We start from the raw sequence: 19855 nt of genomic DNA on the forward strand, positions 1-19855 counted from the left end.
AACCATTGCTTATTTTGCTTTTCTACAGCCTTAGAAGGAATTCAAGAAAAATATGACAGATAAAAAACCAGTAACAACAAAGAAAGATTGTTAAAAGTGGACACTGTTCATGTACATATTTACAAGGTTTTCCCAAAAGAAGAGCCCACTTTTCAATTTTAACAAAAGGTAAGGGAAGAGATTCCTTTTTTTAAGTTATTTTCCACTACAGGGCTTTTTCTATTCCCTGGCCTATGTACAATCTTCTAAATTTCATAGGGGCTCAATAAATGGTAAATTCCTTTCTGGCACAATCACGGCCTACAGTCACCCCTGGCGATGGTTTTAGATGTTTGTGCTCCATATATTACCTGAAAAGACATTAGCAGCCTGAGTCAGCCCAACGGGAAATAAGGGTGTAGTATTCAGGGATGTGACTCAGTACTGCCCTCAAAACATCTCAAGGAAAAACCAATCAAATCATCATGACAGCAGTCACCACCCACATTGCAATTACTAAATCTAAGAAGTCTGAAAGCAAAGGTGAATACACTATAAATTAAAGAAGAAAATATAAAGTAAAATTCAATAAGCCATGTGGAAGAGCCTTATCTTATTCCAGGAAAAAGAAACCAAAAAACTATGTCTATGCCAAAGTCAACTTAAAAGTGTAATAAAGTGTTTTCACAGACTATTCATATTAGCAATCTAAAATCACTCTTAATTAAATGCTTTCTATCATAGGAGATACCATACATGATGGCCTGGTAACAAATAAAACAGAACAAAGAAAGCTCTGTTTGCTGTTGTTTGTTTCATTTGGTTTCAAATTCTTCATTCTATGTTAGACATAATCATTGCTTTGAAAGGGATTTCTAGACACTTCAAAATCACACAGTTTACTATCTGGGTAGCATAGCATGGTCCCTTTCTGGGGCTTTGTGAATGGCGTTAACAGCAGTGCCTAACATTGGAGCTTTATTCTCAAGGCTAAAGGAAAGAAAGTCTCCAAAGCTTTCAGTGCAGAAGGGTTGCCTTTTAGAGGAAGGGCCATGTGTGGCAGCAAGTTATCACCATCCCATCCCAGTTTCTTTGGTTTCCAGTTAATTCAGCATTTACTGGCACCTCTATGAGACCGGTAAAGAAGGAGATTTACAACCATCAATTTCAGTATATATTGGAAGTTCTATTTTTTTTTTAAGTCGGTTTCACACCCAGCATGGAGTCCAACACTGGGCTTGAACTCATGACACTGAGATCAAGACCTGAGCTGAGAGCAAGAGTCAGACTCATAACTCACTGAGCCAAGCAGGTGCCCCTGGGAGTTCTATTTTACATGGCAGGGGAGGGGAGGGGAGGAGGAGACGAGAGGGAAGGAAATATCAGAGGAGAGATAGTAGGAATGGCAAACAGAACTAGAGGGATGACGTGTGCACAGTCTGCCTTTCTCCAGGCCACGGGAACTCAGAAAACAGAAAATTAGCTGTTCTTACAAATAATGCCTGTGGTTAGTGACTGTCAGGCACACAGTTTAAAATTTAACTCCAGATGTCAAAACACATCCGAGTCTGAGAACACGGAGCAGAACTTTGTCACAATAACTTCAAGTTCAAATAGCAAAGCCCACACAGAATTTCTTTATAAAATCATCTCTTCTCCCTTTTCTTGTCTCCCTCTCTTGCAAGATATTTACATTTTATCTGTACAATTTCCCACCAACTTACAGCATATTCTACCGCAAGTGTGAACCTAACATATTTGCATCTTAGATGTCCTGGTTTGGTTTGGTATAATTTCTTTTTCTTTCGCTTTGTCATTTCCTTCAAGGATACCTGACATGGCTGATCTAATTGTAGAACAGCAGTCTCATTAATGTGCAATAATGACTTGGAGACCTGTTTTAGATAACTATATTCGGCCAATTACTATCTGAATAAACCTCATAAAGACCCATCAAGGATATTGGAAGAGAGACAAGGAAGCACAATTCCTAGTGACAACTGGCATGTGAGCTGATCATCCCCTAACCGGCTTTCTCAGTTCCCACCCTTGACAACACACAATCCCAGGGGCAAGGGCTCCGGAGAGGGGAGCCTGGGATTCCTTCAAATCTTCTAAGAAACAAAACAAACAAAAAAAACACCACAGAAGTATTTGTGTAGTTTTGTTCCAAAGACTTTATTTATTTATTCATGAGAGACACGAGAGAGAGGGGCAGAGACACAGGCAGAGGGAGAAGCAGGCTCTAAGCAGGGAGCCTGATGTGGGACTCGATCCCAGGACCCTGGGGTCACGCCCTGGGCTGAAAGCAGGTGCTAATCCCCTCACAGAAGTATTTGAAGCTAGCTCCTACTCAAGGAGAGATTAAATCTTACATATTTGCTCCCAATATTTTGTATTTCCTACTAAGATGTGTATACACCTTTTAGGCTGATTTTCCTGTTGTCTCTTACAGTTAATTTTCTTTTTCCTTCCTAAACCACTCAAACTAGAATCATGGATACGAAGATAACTGAGATCAAAGAAGTAATCAAGTTCCAATTAATTAGAAATCATTTCTGGGATAGGCAGGACAGCCTCTGTTTAAATACTTCCTTTTTAAGGAGGACTCTGTTGATAAATGGCTCTAATGACTTGGAAAAAAAAAAAAAACCAGCAATTAATTTTAGTCAAGATTTACTATGTACCAGACCCTGTGGTTAAATGAGCATGTTACATGTGTCACCTCGATTAACCTCATAGTGAAACTTTGAGGGATGTTTCATTGCATCCATTTTAACTATGTGAAAACTAAGACTTGGAGAGGTTAAGCCCCTTGCCCAAAGACACAGTTGTCAACTGACAGAAAACCTAAGACAGACACTCGAACCCAAACCTCACAACTTTTATTCACAGCCCCTTAACAATGAGACCTCTCTGTCCCTCTTCTGTAGGTCGGTCATTCAAATATTTGAAAAGCATCCAAGCAGCGTTGGCACTGTGCTAGGCGTCCCCCCCACCCCCCACGCTTTCCTTGGCAGAATGGAGAGGAATGTGTGTGCTGAGTCCAGGCCCTGCAGACAGAGGTTACCTATGGGTAAGAAGGGAAAGCCAGGCCTCCAGTTTTCCAGGCGGGACATCACAAATCTTGCACTTCCTGGCCATCTTATCTCTTCTGTCTCACTCCACCCTTAATATCTAACCACCTGACCTTAGCAGTGGTCTCTCCACATTTCTTAGTCACCAAGAGGGCCCGCTCTTCTCCATTCTGATGCCCGAGGCCCTGTGACGAAGCCTGAACTAGAGCCACTGCCCTCCAAGTCCACAGAGCAAACATCCTACTATAGGAAGGGGGGAGGGGCACAGTGGGACCCACATCAGTTCCCCTCTGCTTACAGCTCATAGAGAGCTCCTGCTCACACCCTCAACCCCACTGACTTCCCAAGGAGGGTTTATACTCTGAAAAAAATATTTTTTAATTACATTCAGATAGTGATTTGAAAAAAAAAGAAAAAACAGCTCTGAGGTTAAGTTTAGAAATACTCATTTTTATTAAGCAATGGTCCTGCAGAGAAGAGCTGTAGAGATCTTTCTCAAGTACCTGCAGATACAGGTAGGATTTAATGAGAGGCCTCATTTTCCCACTTCACCTCAGTCAGGTGGTACCGCCAACACTGAGGGCAGCAAACAACTAAACATTGCAGGTCTGAGTATTTTTATATTTTTTTGTCATATTTTCGGAAAAATCTTGAATTTTGGGCACTGTTATAAATGAAATAAGAACAAAAAAGGATTATACATTGGTCTGGTTCTTAATTTGCAAGACAAACTGCACTCATGTGATTTGCATCAAAAGCCTATGGGCAGTTGCAAAGCAACATTATCAAGAAATATAAAATTATAAAGTAGAAGTCCAACACTTAAATGTTAACAAGGAAGATGCCCCCCAAAAAGAAATCTTTGCAAAATTAAATGTGAGAAATTAAGTTCTTCCAGAGTTAAGTGTCAGGGATAAGTCTGCAGGGCAACAGGAGAGAAAGATGATGAGGCTGCCCCTGTAGGGGTATGTAAATACACAGAAAAATGAGTATGGAAATGAACTTCAAGGAAAAGAAAGTCTTTTATAAGAAAGCCTATAAATAAAATGTTGGATTCCTTTTTACCTGAATTTACCAGTTGCTGTTCCATCACTCCACAGCCAAGAACTTCTAGCCATTCTCCATGGAAGTTAATCTCCATCTCGTAGGAAGGATGAGTAAAAGGAAAGTAGCAATCTACCCATCTAATGTCCAGTCCTGCAAAGATACCAAAGAAAAAGAGACCGTGTTAAAAGACACTCTATCCTTCCTTAGATCAAGCCTGCCCTTTGGCTAATGACAACACTTAGGACATTCTGAGTAAAATAAATAGTAAACAAACTCATTTGCAACATGTTAGGGGGAGGCAATAAATCTTAAAACTTGTGAAAAACTGGGCATGTCTTTTCCAATATGAAAAACACTTTGTGCAGCTCCAGGACCCTCTAAAACCAAATCAATCACTTGTCAAATCCCTGCAAACACCTGGCAGAGGGAAAAAATTAGGTCAAGATCATGGGAAAGCAAGTGATTCTGCTAGTTCTATAAGTGAAAATGGTATCTTTTCAGAGTTAAAGAAAAAAGAGTTTTACTATATATCCCGCAAACTTACTTATCAACAATATGACAGTTTAGGATAAGCTAATCAACTGTTGTTTCTATAAGTATGTATATTAATTTTTTAATTAGATTTAGAAGAACGAATAAAACTTAAATAAGATCTATCAGATAAATGTAAGCAAAACGTCCTGAAAGTCAAAACATTTTGTTCTACAGAGGAATGACAAATATTCATACACCTGAAAAAACAAACTAGTACAGCCTAAATGCTAGAATGAATTTCTCAACAAGCAATCATGAACATGGCACTCATAAACAATGATGTTATTAACTAACAAAGGGAAAAAGTAATGAAGTAAAAACAACGCCTGCAAAAAGCAGAAGTCATTACAAACAGGAAAACCAGATGAGAAGGTTACCTGGTAGCTAGATGCCCACGGTGAGAAACACAGGAAAGTGGGCAGCTAACAAATTATCTACAGGCTCCTGCCCATGCTCCCTTCGCTTTGTGTAACGATGTTTCTCTTCTTCTTTAAGCGACACTTCTGATTCCATTTCTCCATGGTAACATTACCTCCTATGAATTGAAAACACTGCCTTTTCTCACCCAAGACTATCTGCATTTTAAACCTTGTCGGAATCAGAATGTGAAATGAAATAAAAAAATAATAATAACAAATTTTTTTCCATTTATTGAGGACTTACTCTGCCTCTGTCAGCACACTTCACAGGTAGGGAAAAAAATGATTAGAAAGGTCAAGTGTCTTGCCCAAAAGGCATACAGCTAGCAAAAGACTAGGCCAAACCCAGGTCAGCCTAACTCCAAAACTGCTTTTCTTAAAAATTAAAATGTAATTCCTACCCATCAAAAGAAGCTATTCCAAGAATCAAAGAGCACATGGGAACAGAATTATGAAACACGAGAACCTCCCTTATGCCCCAGATGACAAAGGACAAGGTAGGCTTTTCTTTCATTGCCTTTATTTTCCTACTTACCTGCTGTCTATAGCAAGTGACAGCTGATTTCTATTACACCAGTAATACAATATTTCCCTCTTGTTATACATATGCTATAACAAACACTACACTGCACATATATACATCCACAACCTGATAAACATTGACAACGTGTATACATCCATGAAACCAACACTATGATCAATACAATAAATATATGCATCACCCCCCAGAAGTTTCCTAGTGTCCTTTTGTAACCCTACCCATTTGCCTGTTGCCCCTATCTCTTCTCCTCACCCCTCACACTCTTTGGCACCTGCAGATCTCCTTTCCATCCCTACAAAGGAGTCTGCATTCCCTAGAATTTTATAACAATAGAATCACAGAGCATGTACTTTTTTTTCTTTTGGCGCGGCTTCTTTCACTCCAGCAGAATGATTTTAAGTTTCAACCAATAGTTCCTTCCTTTGTTTTCTTTTTAAGATTCTATTTATTTATTTGAGAAAGAAAGAGAGCACATGCTCAAGAGAGAGCATGAGTGGGGAGGGGTGAGGAAGAGACAGGGGGAAGCAGGCTCCCTGCTGAGCAGGGAGCTCCACACTGGGCTTGACCCCAGGACCTCAGGATCATGACCTGAGCCAAAGGCAGATGCTTAACTGACTGAGCCACCTAGGCACTCCTACTTCCATCCTTCTTATTAATGAATAGATTTCGCCAAGGTTTTCTAACTGGGGAAAAAAAGCTGATCCTGTTGCAGGCCACTGGAGAAGTGTCTTCAGATCCCCTGAGTCCTTCTGACTTTTCTATATGGAAGCTCCTATGTGCAGAGCAGGTGCTTATCTGCCACTATGTTCTGAGAAGAAAGTAACGTACACCTGTGTGTTTGCCCATCTTTGGGGCCAACAATCCCCTACCAGATTTTTTATTACAAAGCTACAGAGGCAGTCCTGCTGGCAAACGGAAATGTGTGAAGCACTGGGATATATAACTGAGTGCAGACGGACAGGCAGATAAACAATTTTTATCATTCCGTTTTGTAACTCCTGGCAGATAAGCACAAATCACCTAGGGAAAACAATTTAGAAAAACCAATTTTGTTTACATGGCTTGGATCAAATTCTACCAAAAGCAAGATGAGTACTCAGGGCTAACACAATGATTTCCATCATCACATAATTAAACATCACCTGGAACAGAGTTCTGTGAGGTCTACACAAATTAATTTTTCTTGCATATCCTTATTTTATTCCTTTGGACAAGCTAAATACATAGAATTTAGGGTTTTTTAAAGATTTTCTTGATTTATTTGAAAGAGAGAGATAGCGAGAGAGCACACAAGCAGGGAGAAAAGGGAGGAGCGGGGCTCAATCCCAGGACCCTGAGATCATGACCTGAGGTGAAGGCAGATATTTAACTGATTGAGCCCCCTAGACACTCCACATAGAATTTAGTTTATATAGCTTTATACCTCACATCTGTAGAAACTTAAGTCCCCCCTTAGTCACTAGTCAGAGCAAAAGAATATTTCAGATATTACTAAGCCCTGAAAATAACCACGAGTGTTAATTAAAGTTATTCTATTACCAGTTTTTACGAAGCCTAAACTAAATCCCTACTGCATAAGGTCAGTGGGAAGTGAAGCCTGCACAAAGACAGGATTCTCTCTCCACATCCATCTGAGTTGCTGGTGCTGACTGTGTCAACCTAGCACAAGAACTGCCCTGGAAAGTGATGTAAGGATATCACCCTTCTCTGGAAACCTTCTTTTACTGAAGGGTTTAGCACTTCTCAAAGTAGAAAAAATTATAACCTTGGATTAAAATGTTTTTAAATTTTTTTTTTAATTTTTATTTATTTATGGTAGTCACACACACACAGAGAGAGAGAGGCAGAGACACAGGCAGAGGGAGAAGCAGGCTCCATGCACCGGGAGCCCGACGTGGGATTCGATCCCGGGTCTCCAGGATCGCGCCCTGGGCCAAAGGCAGGCGCCGAACCGCTGCGCCACCCAGGGATCCCGATTAAAATGTTTTTAATAGTGAATGAATTCTTCAGATAAAATGTCCACATGTTGGTTGCATCAACCCTTGCTCTTTTGTGTTTTAAGACACTGGTCACCCTGGCCCTGGGTTTCTTCTTGCTCACGTCTGTCAGGAGGCAAGAAAGTAATCACTCCACCCTGAAAACTCCACCCGCAGAGTGAGAAAATGCAGGGAAGTTAACCAAAGTACTTATGAATATATGAAGATGATTAGTATTACTCATCTGTGGAGCAGAACCCACTGATGATAATATCACAGAAACTAAGAAAACACAGATCGCCAACGCGACTATAACATTTTTAAACCTCTTCACCTCCTTAGATCATTTGTTAAAAGTTTCCTTTTCAAATCTATATGACCTTGCAAAGAATGCCAAATCCGTACACAATTTACCTTCATTGTTCTTCTTTAAAGAACTTCAGTGCTTCCTTCACAGCAACAGGCAAAAGTCAAAATCTAAGAAACCCCAGTTTTGAGAAGCCTATAACTCTACTTAATATACAAATAGTCTTTATTTCAAAGTAAAGTCTATTAGTTTATGTGTAATTTTTGCCAAAATATCGTATTTTCTATAACTTCTAACAATTTAAATTCCAGTTACATTGACACATTAACAGTATTTTTTTAATCACTGGTAGTGTAATCATTTATTGAATACTTTTATGTTATACTCAAAATATGCTTTTTTTTCTCCCCATAACCTCAAAATTACAGTAAGTATTAATATATTGAGTTGAAAATCATCATCAATCATCATACAGCTTGTATTAAAAGATGTGATTCTGGGGATCTCTGGGTGGCTCAGCGGTTTGGCGCCTGCCTTCGGCCCAGGGCGTGATCCTGGAGTCCGGGGATCAAGTCCCATGTCGGGCTCCTTGCAAGGAGCCTGCCTTCTGCCTGTGTCTCTGCCTCTCTCTCTCTCTCTCTCTCTCACTCATGAATAAGCGAATAAAATCTTTAAAAGAAAAAAATAAAAAGAAAAAAAAAAGATGTGATTCTGAATAGCCAGCTAAAATCTTTACTAAGTTTGACTTATTTCGCATGCCAAGTATCAGGAGTCAGTTAAAAAAAAAAAAAAATCCACTAAAAGCTATGTATTTTGTGTTACATATGTTTTTTTAAGAGTCTATTTATTTATTCATGAGAGACACAGAGAGAGGGGCAGAGAGACATAGGAGAGGGAGAAGCAGGCTCCCTGCAAGTAGCCTGATGTGGAACTCAATCCCAGGACCCTGGAATCACGATCTGAGTCAAAGGCAGACACTGAGCCACCCAGGCATCCCATGCTACATATTAATAGAGGAAAATTTATTGAAAACATGTCCAAATCATATGGATTCATTATGTATTAGGCCAATCTCTTATTGGGATGATAGAGAGAAATTAAACACACAGGTGTTATATATCTAATGGAAAATAATGCCAAAGTTTTTTCTTTTGTTTTTTGTTTGCTTGGTTGGTTGGTTGGTTTGGATGTAATGATTTACTAAATCATATTTATAAGTGAAGCTCAGAGCATTTAAAAATTGCCACAGGACTCTGCAAGACAATAGCAACTGTCAAAAATTATACACCTTAATTTTCAGCTGAAGACCACACAGAAGAAAGAACACCTGAGAAGAAACCAAACCTGATCCGAGTCTCAGATTTCTACGTTTCTCCTGTGAAACAGTAGGCAGATTAATTCACCTCTCTGAGCTTTGGCTGCCTCTTCTCCCCACTGGGTATAATGCTGACTATCTCACCAGGGGTCTTCAGTACAGAACCTATGCGAGTCCAGGTTTTCTCAAAGGCAGAGATCCTCTTTGGCAATCTGCGCACTCACTCTGCTTTCTCTCCTAAATGAGGATGCTGACTTCGTTCAAGAATGAAGAGAGCACGAAGTCTACTGGGACCTCAGGAATGATTAGTGAAAATTCCTTCAGCAAAGTGATGTGAGCTCCAATGGGTAAGGCGTAGCAAGAAAACTAATTCTCTCCACTCTGGTGAGATATTATCTGCCCCAAACTGCCACAGGAAACCAGGGGCCTGGGAAAGGCGACCCTGCATCTCATTTCCTTTGTGTATCAGCCTCACAACTCCTGGATCCTTGGAAAACCACCTGGGGACATAATGAAGGGGGACTGTGTGTGGGTCTCCCCCCACCAATCCCTGCCTGCTATGCATGTTGCAGTGCCTAACCACTCTGAAATGAAAACAGGGGTCATTCCACCTCCAACCCACCTTCATCATGTACCTCATTTAATACATTTCATTGCCCTGACTTATTGCTTCACTAAGGGATTCTTCTTCTGTTTCCCTTACTCCTTATATTTAAAGATGAGACTTTGCTATCAGAACCATGTCCTCCCACCCCCCAAAAAAAAGAACCTCGCCCTGGAGATATGAAAATCTAGATTTTAAAAGGTTGATGGCCCAAACCAGAGCATGTACCAGTGATTTTATATATCCTACCAAAGCTTCCCTCCACTGAAGCAGGTAATTTTTTAAATTGACTATACAAATATGCAATTAATAAGTGCTATTGGGCATTAATTTTTCAGCAGGTTCTTCCCTCAGTTGGCAGCAGAGAAATAGTAGAATATAGCGCTCTGATACCAGGGCTGCTACTCAGGCTTTCTGCACAGGAAACAGCATGCATCCAAGGAAGGAAAGCAGGGTAGGGAGAAAAAGGATGAAAGGCTAAAAATAAATTCTTAGAAAAATTAAGATCATACTATGACCACAGTCTCACTAGGGAAATTACCTGGTCACCACTGTCAAAGTTACCTGACAATTCCATCTTTTCTGTTTCAGTTTAATTAAGACCACAGGGCAGCCCCGGTGGCACAGCAGTTTAGCGCCGCTGCAGCCCAGGGGTGTGACCCTGGAGACCTGGAATCGAGTCCCACATCGGGCTCCCTGCATGGAGCCTGCTTCTCCCTCTGCCTGTGTCTCTGCCTCTCTCTCTCTCTGAGTAAGTACATAAAATCTTTAAAAAAAAAAAAAAAAAAGACCCACAGCCCTTTAAACTGAATACATAGCAAGTAGCTATATAGGCATTTTTTTTTTTCAGATTTCTCAATATCTCTCTATTCTAAAAGCTTTCTTTAAAAAAATTATTTTAGTGTGCGTAGGTGGCTCAGTTAAGCATCTGAATCTTGATTTCAGCTGAGGTCATGATCTGAAGGTTGTGAGATCAAGCCCCAAATCAGGCTCCAAGCTGGGGTTGGAACCCGCTTAGAGTCTCTCTCTCTCTCCCTCTGCCTCTCCCCATCCTTCTCTTAAAAAAAAAAAAAAAAATTAGGGCAGCCTGGGTGGCTCAGCATTTTAGCATCGCCTTCAGCCCAGGGCATGATTCTGGAGACCCAGGATTGAGTCCCACATCAGGCTCCCAGCATAGAGCCTGCTTCTCTCTCTGCCTGTGTCTCTGCCTCTCTGTGTCTCTCATGAATAAATAAATAAAATCTTTTAAAAATAAATAAATAAATAAATAAATAGTTTAGAAAGGTTAATAGGTAAATATGTTCATAGGGTTCAAAATCAAAATACTGTAAGAGGATACATTTTATATATGATAGACCACCAGTGACATCATCACAATGATCAAAATTTTGTGACCACGTGAGGTGATGAATGTTAACTAAATTTATCATGGTGATCATCTCAGAATATATACACATCCCAAGTCATTATGTTGTATATGTTAAACTAATACAACGTTGTATATCAATTATATCTCAATAAAACTGGGGAAGAATAGGGCATATGTTAAAGTATCACTGCATCCCTGTCCCCTGTTCAGTCCCCTCCTCTTGGACCCAGGCCCATACTAGGGCTGCCTTCATATCACCAGATATAAGCAAATACAAACATGTACATCTGTTTTCCTTCCTGTCTTATATAAAAGACAGCATTCTTGCACATTATTCTACACCAGGCTTTTTTCACTTAATGATACATTCTGGAGGACTCTCTACCTAAATACACACAGCACTACCTCCTCATTCTTTTCCTTACTCCTGCACAGTGTTCCAGCAAGGGGCTGTGCCATTTATGTAGAAAATCCTTACACTTGAATTATATTCATTATTCTGCTATGAACAATAATGCTGCAACAAAACACTCTGTCAGTCAGAGAGTTAATGCTCTTATAGTTTTAATACTGTCCTCTGTAGGAGTTGCAATATTTTGTACTCCCATCGGCTCAATACTTTTCAAGAGGGCCAAAGCCACATAACTAATTAGTAAAAGAATCAAATTCAAGCTCAAGTCCTGGCTAAATATTCAGGATCTGCTGGATGCTGAGACAAGACTACCCAGGTTTGGCATCCCTGTGCAGCTCCCACATAGCCAACGCAAAAGCAGAGCACCATGAACAAGATTCCCAGGTTCCTGCTGAGCTCCTTGTCCTTGCTATCTGTTTGCATCTCCTATCTCTCCCCTAGCAAATGAGAAGAATATCCTCTGGACTACATAACCACATGGTTGGCAGAAATGAGGAAAAGGAAGCACAGGTAAGGTTTGAAGCATTCATGTGGGAATATGAGTGTTGATTCCATTTCCAAAGCCCACTTCACAAGCAGCATGTCGTCATTCACGATTTACAATGAATTCCCCATCTAGGGCCTTACAAACCTAGCAATGCCATCACTGACTCTTTAGCATGCCATATATATCCTGTGTGTCCACACAGTGACATATCTTTGAGTCCAGGATTGCAGAATGCTAAGTGGAATAAAATCATTCCAACTACACAGTTAATGTTAAACACTACCTTTTCCCTCTCAGAGAGGGAAAGAGGGTAATAAACTTCTCTGGTGTAGGACCTCCACAGCACCCAGCAGAAGCTATTAGCACTATTTCAGCCACAGTGTCGCTCTCTGCTAAGACATTCCCAAAGTTATAGGGGAAAAGAAAAGCCTAGCATTTTCTATCACCAAGAGTGTAACTGATCACACAGCTATTATCAGTCTCCTGCTTGGTGGAAAGACTGGTGTGGTGAAGTGTTGTTTTAGGCTCTTGTCCTGGACAAGGGACACAGGAATCATTTTGACTAGGGCTTGGATCTGAAAATGTTAATATCATCTCTCCACCTCACCATGGGGTAAGAAATGGAGTGCAGCACAATTTAATGGCCCCTCCTTCCAAATCTGGCATGGGGTCAGAGGCACTAGGATAAGTGACTAGCTACAGAGGAAACAGAGGGAACAGCTTAACAGCAACCTGGCCTGGGGTAAGCCACAGCCACAGGCCCTTTGGACCCTCAATCATCCTCATCAACCATTCCCAAAGAATGGTACACAGTCCTTCTAGACAGAAGGCTTACAATCCACCCTCCACAAATCTGACCAAGGAGACATGGGTAGGTGGGTCATAATGTATGGAAAGAGCAATCATAGATCTAGGATCAAATTCCAGCTTGTTTTAGCCATGCAAATTTCTTACCCTCTTTCAAAGTCTGCATTTTGACAGACTGTTGGTGACAATTAAATAAGGAAAAGTATATAAAGAACCTAAACACCAAATGGGTGATTTCTGAATTGAATGTCATTGTAAGTCAGGCTAAAATATCTCTCACCTTTTTATAAAAATGTGAAAAAAAATAAACATTTCTAAATTGCATTCCTAAGGTAGTCAACATTTGCCGTTCATTTACTAGGGCACTATGCTGAATACATGCCTTCTTTAATCTTTATACTGATATAAGGCTGGCATAAACACTGCTTAATAAATAACTACTACTGCTCCCATTTTATAGAAGGAACAGTGATCACAACAGCTTATGTATCTAAGTTTCCAGAGTAAATGCCATTATCAGAATTCAAAATCAGGTGTCAGACAATAAAGCCCAAACCAGCACTCACTCCACTGGAGCAGACAATGAAAACTACACTCACCTGACTTTCCATGCAAAGTGGCCTCACAGGACCAAGATGACACCATCAGACTCCTTGTTTTTCTAACACATTACAACAGGTGTAATAAAAAGGAAAAAACTGGATCCCTGGGTGGCGCAGCGGTTTGGCGCCTGCCTTTGGCCCAGGGCGCGATCCTGGAGACCCGGGATCGAAACCCACGTCGGGCTCCCGGTGCATGGAGCCTGCTTCTCCCTCTGCCTCTCTCTCTCTCTCTCTCTCTCTCTCTCTCTCTCTCTCTCTCTGTGTGTGACTATCATAAATAAATAAAAATTAAAAAAAAAAAAAAGGAAAAAACTAACAAGGTATAGTCTACATTCAAAGGTAAGAGAAATAGTTCCACAGGCTAGAAACAGAACAGAAATACAAAACCGTGAAAGAGGAGAAAGCACAATGCTGATGGGTTCAGGGTCGACACTCAGGAAAAGGAGCCCAGAGCCTACCTTCAGCAGTGTACTACTGGCTTGGGATCTAAGGGAAGCTAAAAGCTTAGAGTCAGATGCTAAAATGGAATAAGCTTCATGCTCATAAAAGAAGAGTGACAAAAACTCACCAAATACAGCCTGGGGCAGGAGTTCTGAAGAGCTGTAGACTCAGAGATCCAAGCCATAGGTGTTGGATTGGCCACATCCCCTAAAACAGTGCTGGTTAGTATATCTAACAGATCTCTCTAAGTCCGTTCTGGATTTCAAGTCTAGAGAGCGAGGTGGTACCAACTGCAAAGCCACATAAGGGAGAAATAAGTAAAGCAGGAGAGGACAAGAGGCAGGAAAACAGAGAAAAGGAACAAAACAAAAACAAAACTCCTCCACTAAATAGGAACCTGCAAACCAAAATTCCAAAGTACATGAATAAATCTAATGCTAAGTAACCCAACCAACAAAATCAACCATCAAACATGAATTCACTTCAGATGAGATTAATTTTTTAAAAACAACCTGATATTTTAGGGGTACCTGGGTGACACAGTCAGTTGAACATCAGACTCCTGGTTTAAGCTCAGGTCATGGTCCCAGGGTTGTAAGATCAAACCCAGTGTCAGGCTCTATGCTCAGGAGGGAGTCTGTTTGAGATTCTTTCTCCCTTTGCCCCTTCACCTTCCCCCCAAAATAAATAAATAAATCTTTAAAAAATAAAACAACCTGATATTTTGAAGTAAGTATGTTTCAGATATCTCTAGAGATACAATGAAACACAATTTATTGATGTGTCCTAAAAAAAAATTATAAGGCAATCTTTTCATAAACCAAATCTAAAACAATGCAACTTTAAGATTTTAGTCATCTCCCTATAGAATTCTGCTTTAAAGAAGGAAAACATCAGGCCCCAGTTTCAAAGAATTCCTGTTACAAACATTAAACAGCATCAAAAAAAGAAGCCAAAAACAACAACAACAACAACAAAAAAGAAGCCAAAGAAAAACAAAAAAAGTGATGAGAGAGGTATGAGGAAAGGTATAGTTCTTTTTTTCTTATTTTACAGTCCTCTATTTATGATTGTTTGACTTTACAGTGGAGTGAAAGCAATATACATTCAGTAGAAACCCTACATCTAATTTTGAATTTTAAGATTTTATTTATTTGAGAGACTCCTAACTCTGGGAAACAAACAAGGGATAGTGGAAGGAGAGGTAAGCAGGGGGAAGGGGTGACTGGGTGATGGGCACTGAGGGGAGCACTTCAAGGGATGAGTACTGGGTGTTATATGTTGGCAAATTGAACTTCCATAAAAAAAATATACAAAAAAAAATTCAGAGAGAGAGAACAGAGGGAGGAGGAGAGGGAAAGCTGACACCCCAGAGAGTGTAGAGCCTGATGTGGGGCTCAATCCCAGGACCCTGAGGTCATGACTTGAGCCGAAGATAGATGTTTAACCAGTTGAGCCCCTGATTTTGAATTCTGATCTTTTCCCAGGCTCTTGTGCTGCTGGGCAGTCAACCATGTGATCATAAGGTTAACAACGGATACAGTTCCAACTATTCTATACACTACAACCACTCTGTTTTTCACTTTCAATACAGTATTCAACAAATTACATAATTTATTCAAGACTTTTTTTTTATGAGATAGGCTTTGTGCTAGATGATTTTGTCTGACTAAAGGCTGATATAAGTGTTCTGAGCACATTAGGTAGGCTAATCTAAGCTATGATGTTTGGTAGGTTAGGTGTATTTTTTTTATTAGAGGCAGAGAGAGAGAGAGAGAGAGAGAGAGAGAGACAGGCAGATGGAGAAGCAGGCTCCATGCAGGGAGCCTGACATGGGACTCGATCCGGATCTCCAGAATCACGGCGTGGGCGGAAGGCGGTGCTAAACTGCTAAGCCACCAGGGCTGCCCAGGTTAGGTGTATTAAATGTGTATTCCACTTAGGATATTTTCAACTTAAATGGGCTTATCAGGACATAATAACATCATAAATCAAGGAAGTTCTACAATTAAAAGAAAGAGTAGTCAAAGTGTCAAATGAAAAAGAAAGACTTCTATGTCTGAACAATCGGGAATAATGAACCAGTTTTACCCCTCCGTGTGAAAAACTAAAAACAAAAACAAAAACAAAAAAATGCCACACAAGACCCTGGGCATTAGGTTACCAAGGGCACTGATCACTGAGAAGTGAGCCCTAACATTTTCCCAACAGAGAACACAGAAAGAGCCCAGAAGTCCTCCCAAGTTGAAGAGACAGAGCTGGAAGTCTGAACAAGTCGGGGTTAACTACAGTTCATAGGACATAGTGAAAGAGAGAAAAGGGCTGTCTAGACAGAGAACTCTGAAGATCTGGAAAAAAAAACAACACCCCTTTAGTATTCAATTGAAGACCATCAGTGCTTGAACCTACCCAAGGCCAGGGAACAGACAACGCAAAAATATTAAAGGGAATAATGCTGGGAGCTCACAAGGACCAAGAATACTGCTAGTTCCAAACAGCCAAGTGGAAAACCTAATAACCAATGAGTTATCCAGTTATGTACTAAAAAGGGTCTCACATTGGTTGGAGGAAAAATGAACTCTGGACTGAAATCCTACATTGGTCTTGCCTAATAAAACCTAGCAAGAAGACCCAAAAGGATTAAGGTATTTCTAAGAATCCTGGAACAAACTTCAGGAATATTATGAGGAATACAAAAATACCATTACAAGGTAAAATTAACACTACTTGGTATTCCATAGAAAATTATCATACAAAGAAGGAAACAACAAATAGGGAAAAATAAAGAGCAATTCATCAACAGATGACACAGAGGATATTAGTAGTAGGAAAAGGACATTAAAATATGTATGACAATAGTATTCAATATGTTCAAAAAGTTAAGGGCAAGACTGAAAATGTTAAGTAGATATAATGAAGAAATAAAAAGACCCTAATTGAAACAAATGAATGGGGTGAATAAGAAAGAAACGGTAGCTAGAAGAGCAGATTAGACACTGAAGAAAAATATAATTGGTGAACTTGAAGATACAGCAATGGAAACCATCAAAAGGAAGCACAGAAGAAAAAAGAACACTGAAAGAAAAGTAAACAAAACACCTGTGAATTGGAAAAAACTTTCAAGTGGCCAAACATAGATGTAAATGGAGTCCCCAAAGGAAAGAATAGAGAAAATACGTGAAAAAAAAATTTACAAAAATTTCTCAAATTTGATGAAAAATATAAACCCACTGATTCCAGCTCAAAAAAAAAAAAAAAAAAAACCTAAAGAAAACTACACCTATAGAAATCATAACCAGATCCCTAAATCCAATGGCAAAAAATTTCAAAAACAGTCAAAGAGAAAAAACATATTATGTACAGAAGAACAGAGGCAAAAGCAAGAATGACAGATTTCTTATGAGAAACAACATTGAGTGAGAAGAGAGAATATTTTTAAAGCACTTAAACAAAAAATTATCAATCTAGAATCCTTTACCCAATGAAAATATCTCAAAAACAAAGATTGGTAGACATGATAACTAGTTGGATAAATATAAGAATTTTTCTTATTATTATTTAAGGATCTTTAAAATCTAATCTAATGTTTAAAATAAAAATGACCACAATGTGATTATCAGTTGATAACACATATAAAAGTAAAATACATAACACCTATAGCACAAAGTCCAGAAAGGGGGAAATTAAAGCTTACTGTTGCAAGGTTCTTGTATTTGACTAGTATAGTATCACTTGAAGACAGAATATGGTAACTTAAACATATATACTATCAACCATAAAGCAATCGCTAAAATAACACAAAGAGTTATAGCTACTAAGACAAACAAAGCAGATAAAATGAAATAGTAAAAATTTCACAATTAATCCAAAGGAAGCAAAGTTGAAAAAAAGACAGAGAAAGAACCAAGAAAAAACATGAAAAAAAAATAGCAAAATGATCACTTAAATTCAACCACATCAATAACCACATAAACACAAATCACCTCATTACAACAACTTTGAATAAGAAGAGCAAATTGGAAAGACTTTAAATTACTTCAAGACCTATTATGAAGCTACTGTAATGAAAACAGTTCAATAATGCATCAAGATAGACAAATATTAGATGAATAGAACAGAGAGAGTCCATAAATAGACCCAAACATATATAGTCAGTTGATCTTAGATAAAGGCAGAAAGGTAATTAAGTAAGAAAAAGGATGGTCACTTCAGCATACTGTGCTGGAACAACTGCATATTCATATACAGAAAAGCTATGATCCATAGCTCATTTACACGTAAAAATTTTCAAAATAATCAAAAACCTAAAAATAAAGCTGAAAACTATAAATCTTCTAGAAGAAAAGGGAGTAGAAAAATCTTTATCACCTCAGATTATGAAAGATTTCTTAAAAACCACATCAAAAACACACTCCATAAAAGAAAAATAAATTAAGTTTCAACAAAATTAAGAAACTCTGCTCTTAAGAGAATGAAAAGACAAGGCCCAGAATGAGGGGAAAGAACTGCAAATCATATATCTGATAAAAGACTTGTCTCCAGAAAAACATAAAAAAATTTAGAAAATTAAAAAAAAAATTTAATGAGCAAAAGATTTAGAAAATTCACAAAGAACAGGTATATGGAAGGCCAATAAACACACTGACACTCAGCACTAACAGTAACTAAGGAAATGCACAGTCAGATACAACTACATGCCTATTAGAATGGCTAAAATTAAAATGACTGACCATACCTACTATTGCCAAAGATGGGGAGTAACTTCTACTATCATATACTAACAGGAATGTAAAATGGTTCAAACACTCTGAAAAAGTTTGACAGTCTCTTAAAAACTCAAACATACCCCTCCTATTCAACCATTCCATTCCTACCTATTTACACAGGAGAAATAAAAACATATGCCCATACAAAGACCTGAACACTGTAGCAGCTTTATCTGTAATAGCCAAAACCTAGAAACAACCCAAATGTTCATCCACTTGGATGGATACCATATTGTGAGCTGTCCATACAATATAATACAACTCACCAGTAAGAAGGAATGAAGTATTAATACATGGCACAACATGGAAGTATCTCAAACTTCACACCCAGTCACCTGCATATTCTTTGTGCAACAGACAAGCTTATCCTCTGACAGGAAGGTAACGTGAGACGGTAGTGTTCTAGAATATCTGAGAAAGAGGTCCGTGCAGTGAGCTGACCAGGGAAAAACAGAAAGCATTGATTTGAATATCAATTCAAGTTTAGGTCTTTATCAAGAAAGTAGAGAAAGCAAAGGAATTATAGTGGTTGAGAACAGAGTTTAGATAACTAGCCTTGTGTTGATTATCCATTCCTTAACAGGGGTAGAGCAACAAACTGACCAGAGGAGAAGTGAAAGAAATGAATCAAGAATCTGAGCTATCTATAAACCTACAAAGTAGAGAAGAAACTTTCCCTCTCCTATAAATCTTGATGTTTTCCAGGATGCCTGTATATCAACCACCTATAAGCAGAAACGCTAAGCATTAGGAGCAGTTCCTGGCACATTAGTCATCTTGATTACAGTATCCCTAAAATTTTAAGTACTTTTTTCACTGTACCTTAAGGCCCAATAATTTTATTTACATAAAATCCCAAACAACCTATTCCTTAGCCCCTGCCCAATCGTCACTGAAGTATGGACATTTTAGGCTCCTTAAAAATATTCCAGTTCAGGGCAGGCCCAGTGGCACAGCGGTTTAGTGCCGCCTGCAGCCTAGGGCGTGATCCTGGAGACCCTGGATCAAGTCCGAAGTCAGGCTCCCTGCATGGTGCCTGCTTCCACTGCCTGTGTCTCTGCCTCTCTCTCTCTCTCTCTCTCTCTCTCTCTGTCTCTAAGAATAAATAAATAATCTTTAAAAAAAATATTCCAGTTCAGTTCAATCATGCCTATCCCAAACTTTCTTCCAAG

General features: G+C 39.2%; 1 protein-coding gene across 4 annotated transcripts in view; it reads right to left on the reverse strand.

Moving 5' to 3' along the window:
- Positions 1-19855, reverse strand: part of FARS2 (phenylalanyl-tRNA synthetase 2, mitochondrial) — a 499567-nt gene that overhangs the window by 309125 nt on the left and 170587 nt on the right. For all 4 annotated transcript variants that reach the window (XM_077886004.1, XM_077886002.1, XM_077886005.1 and 1 more), the window contains one exon: positions 4122-4253. In XM_077886004.1, the coding sequence (XP_077742130.1) occupies positions 4122-4253 (132 nt within the window). The remainder of the gene's footprint in view (positions 1-4121; positions 4254-19855) is intronic.

Source organism: Canis aureus, chromosome 37, assembly GCF_053574225.1.
Source record: "Canis aureus isolate CA01 chromosome 37, VMU_Caureus_v.1.0, whole genome shotgun sequence".
NCBI classification, from domain to species: Eukaryota; Metazoa; Chordata; class Mammalia; order Carnivora; family Canidae; genus Canis; species Canis aureus.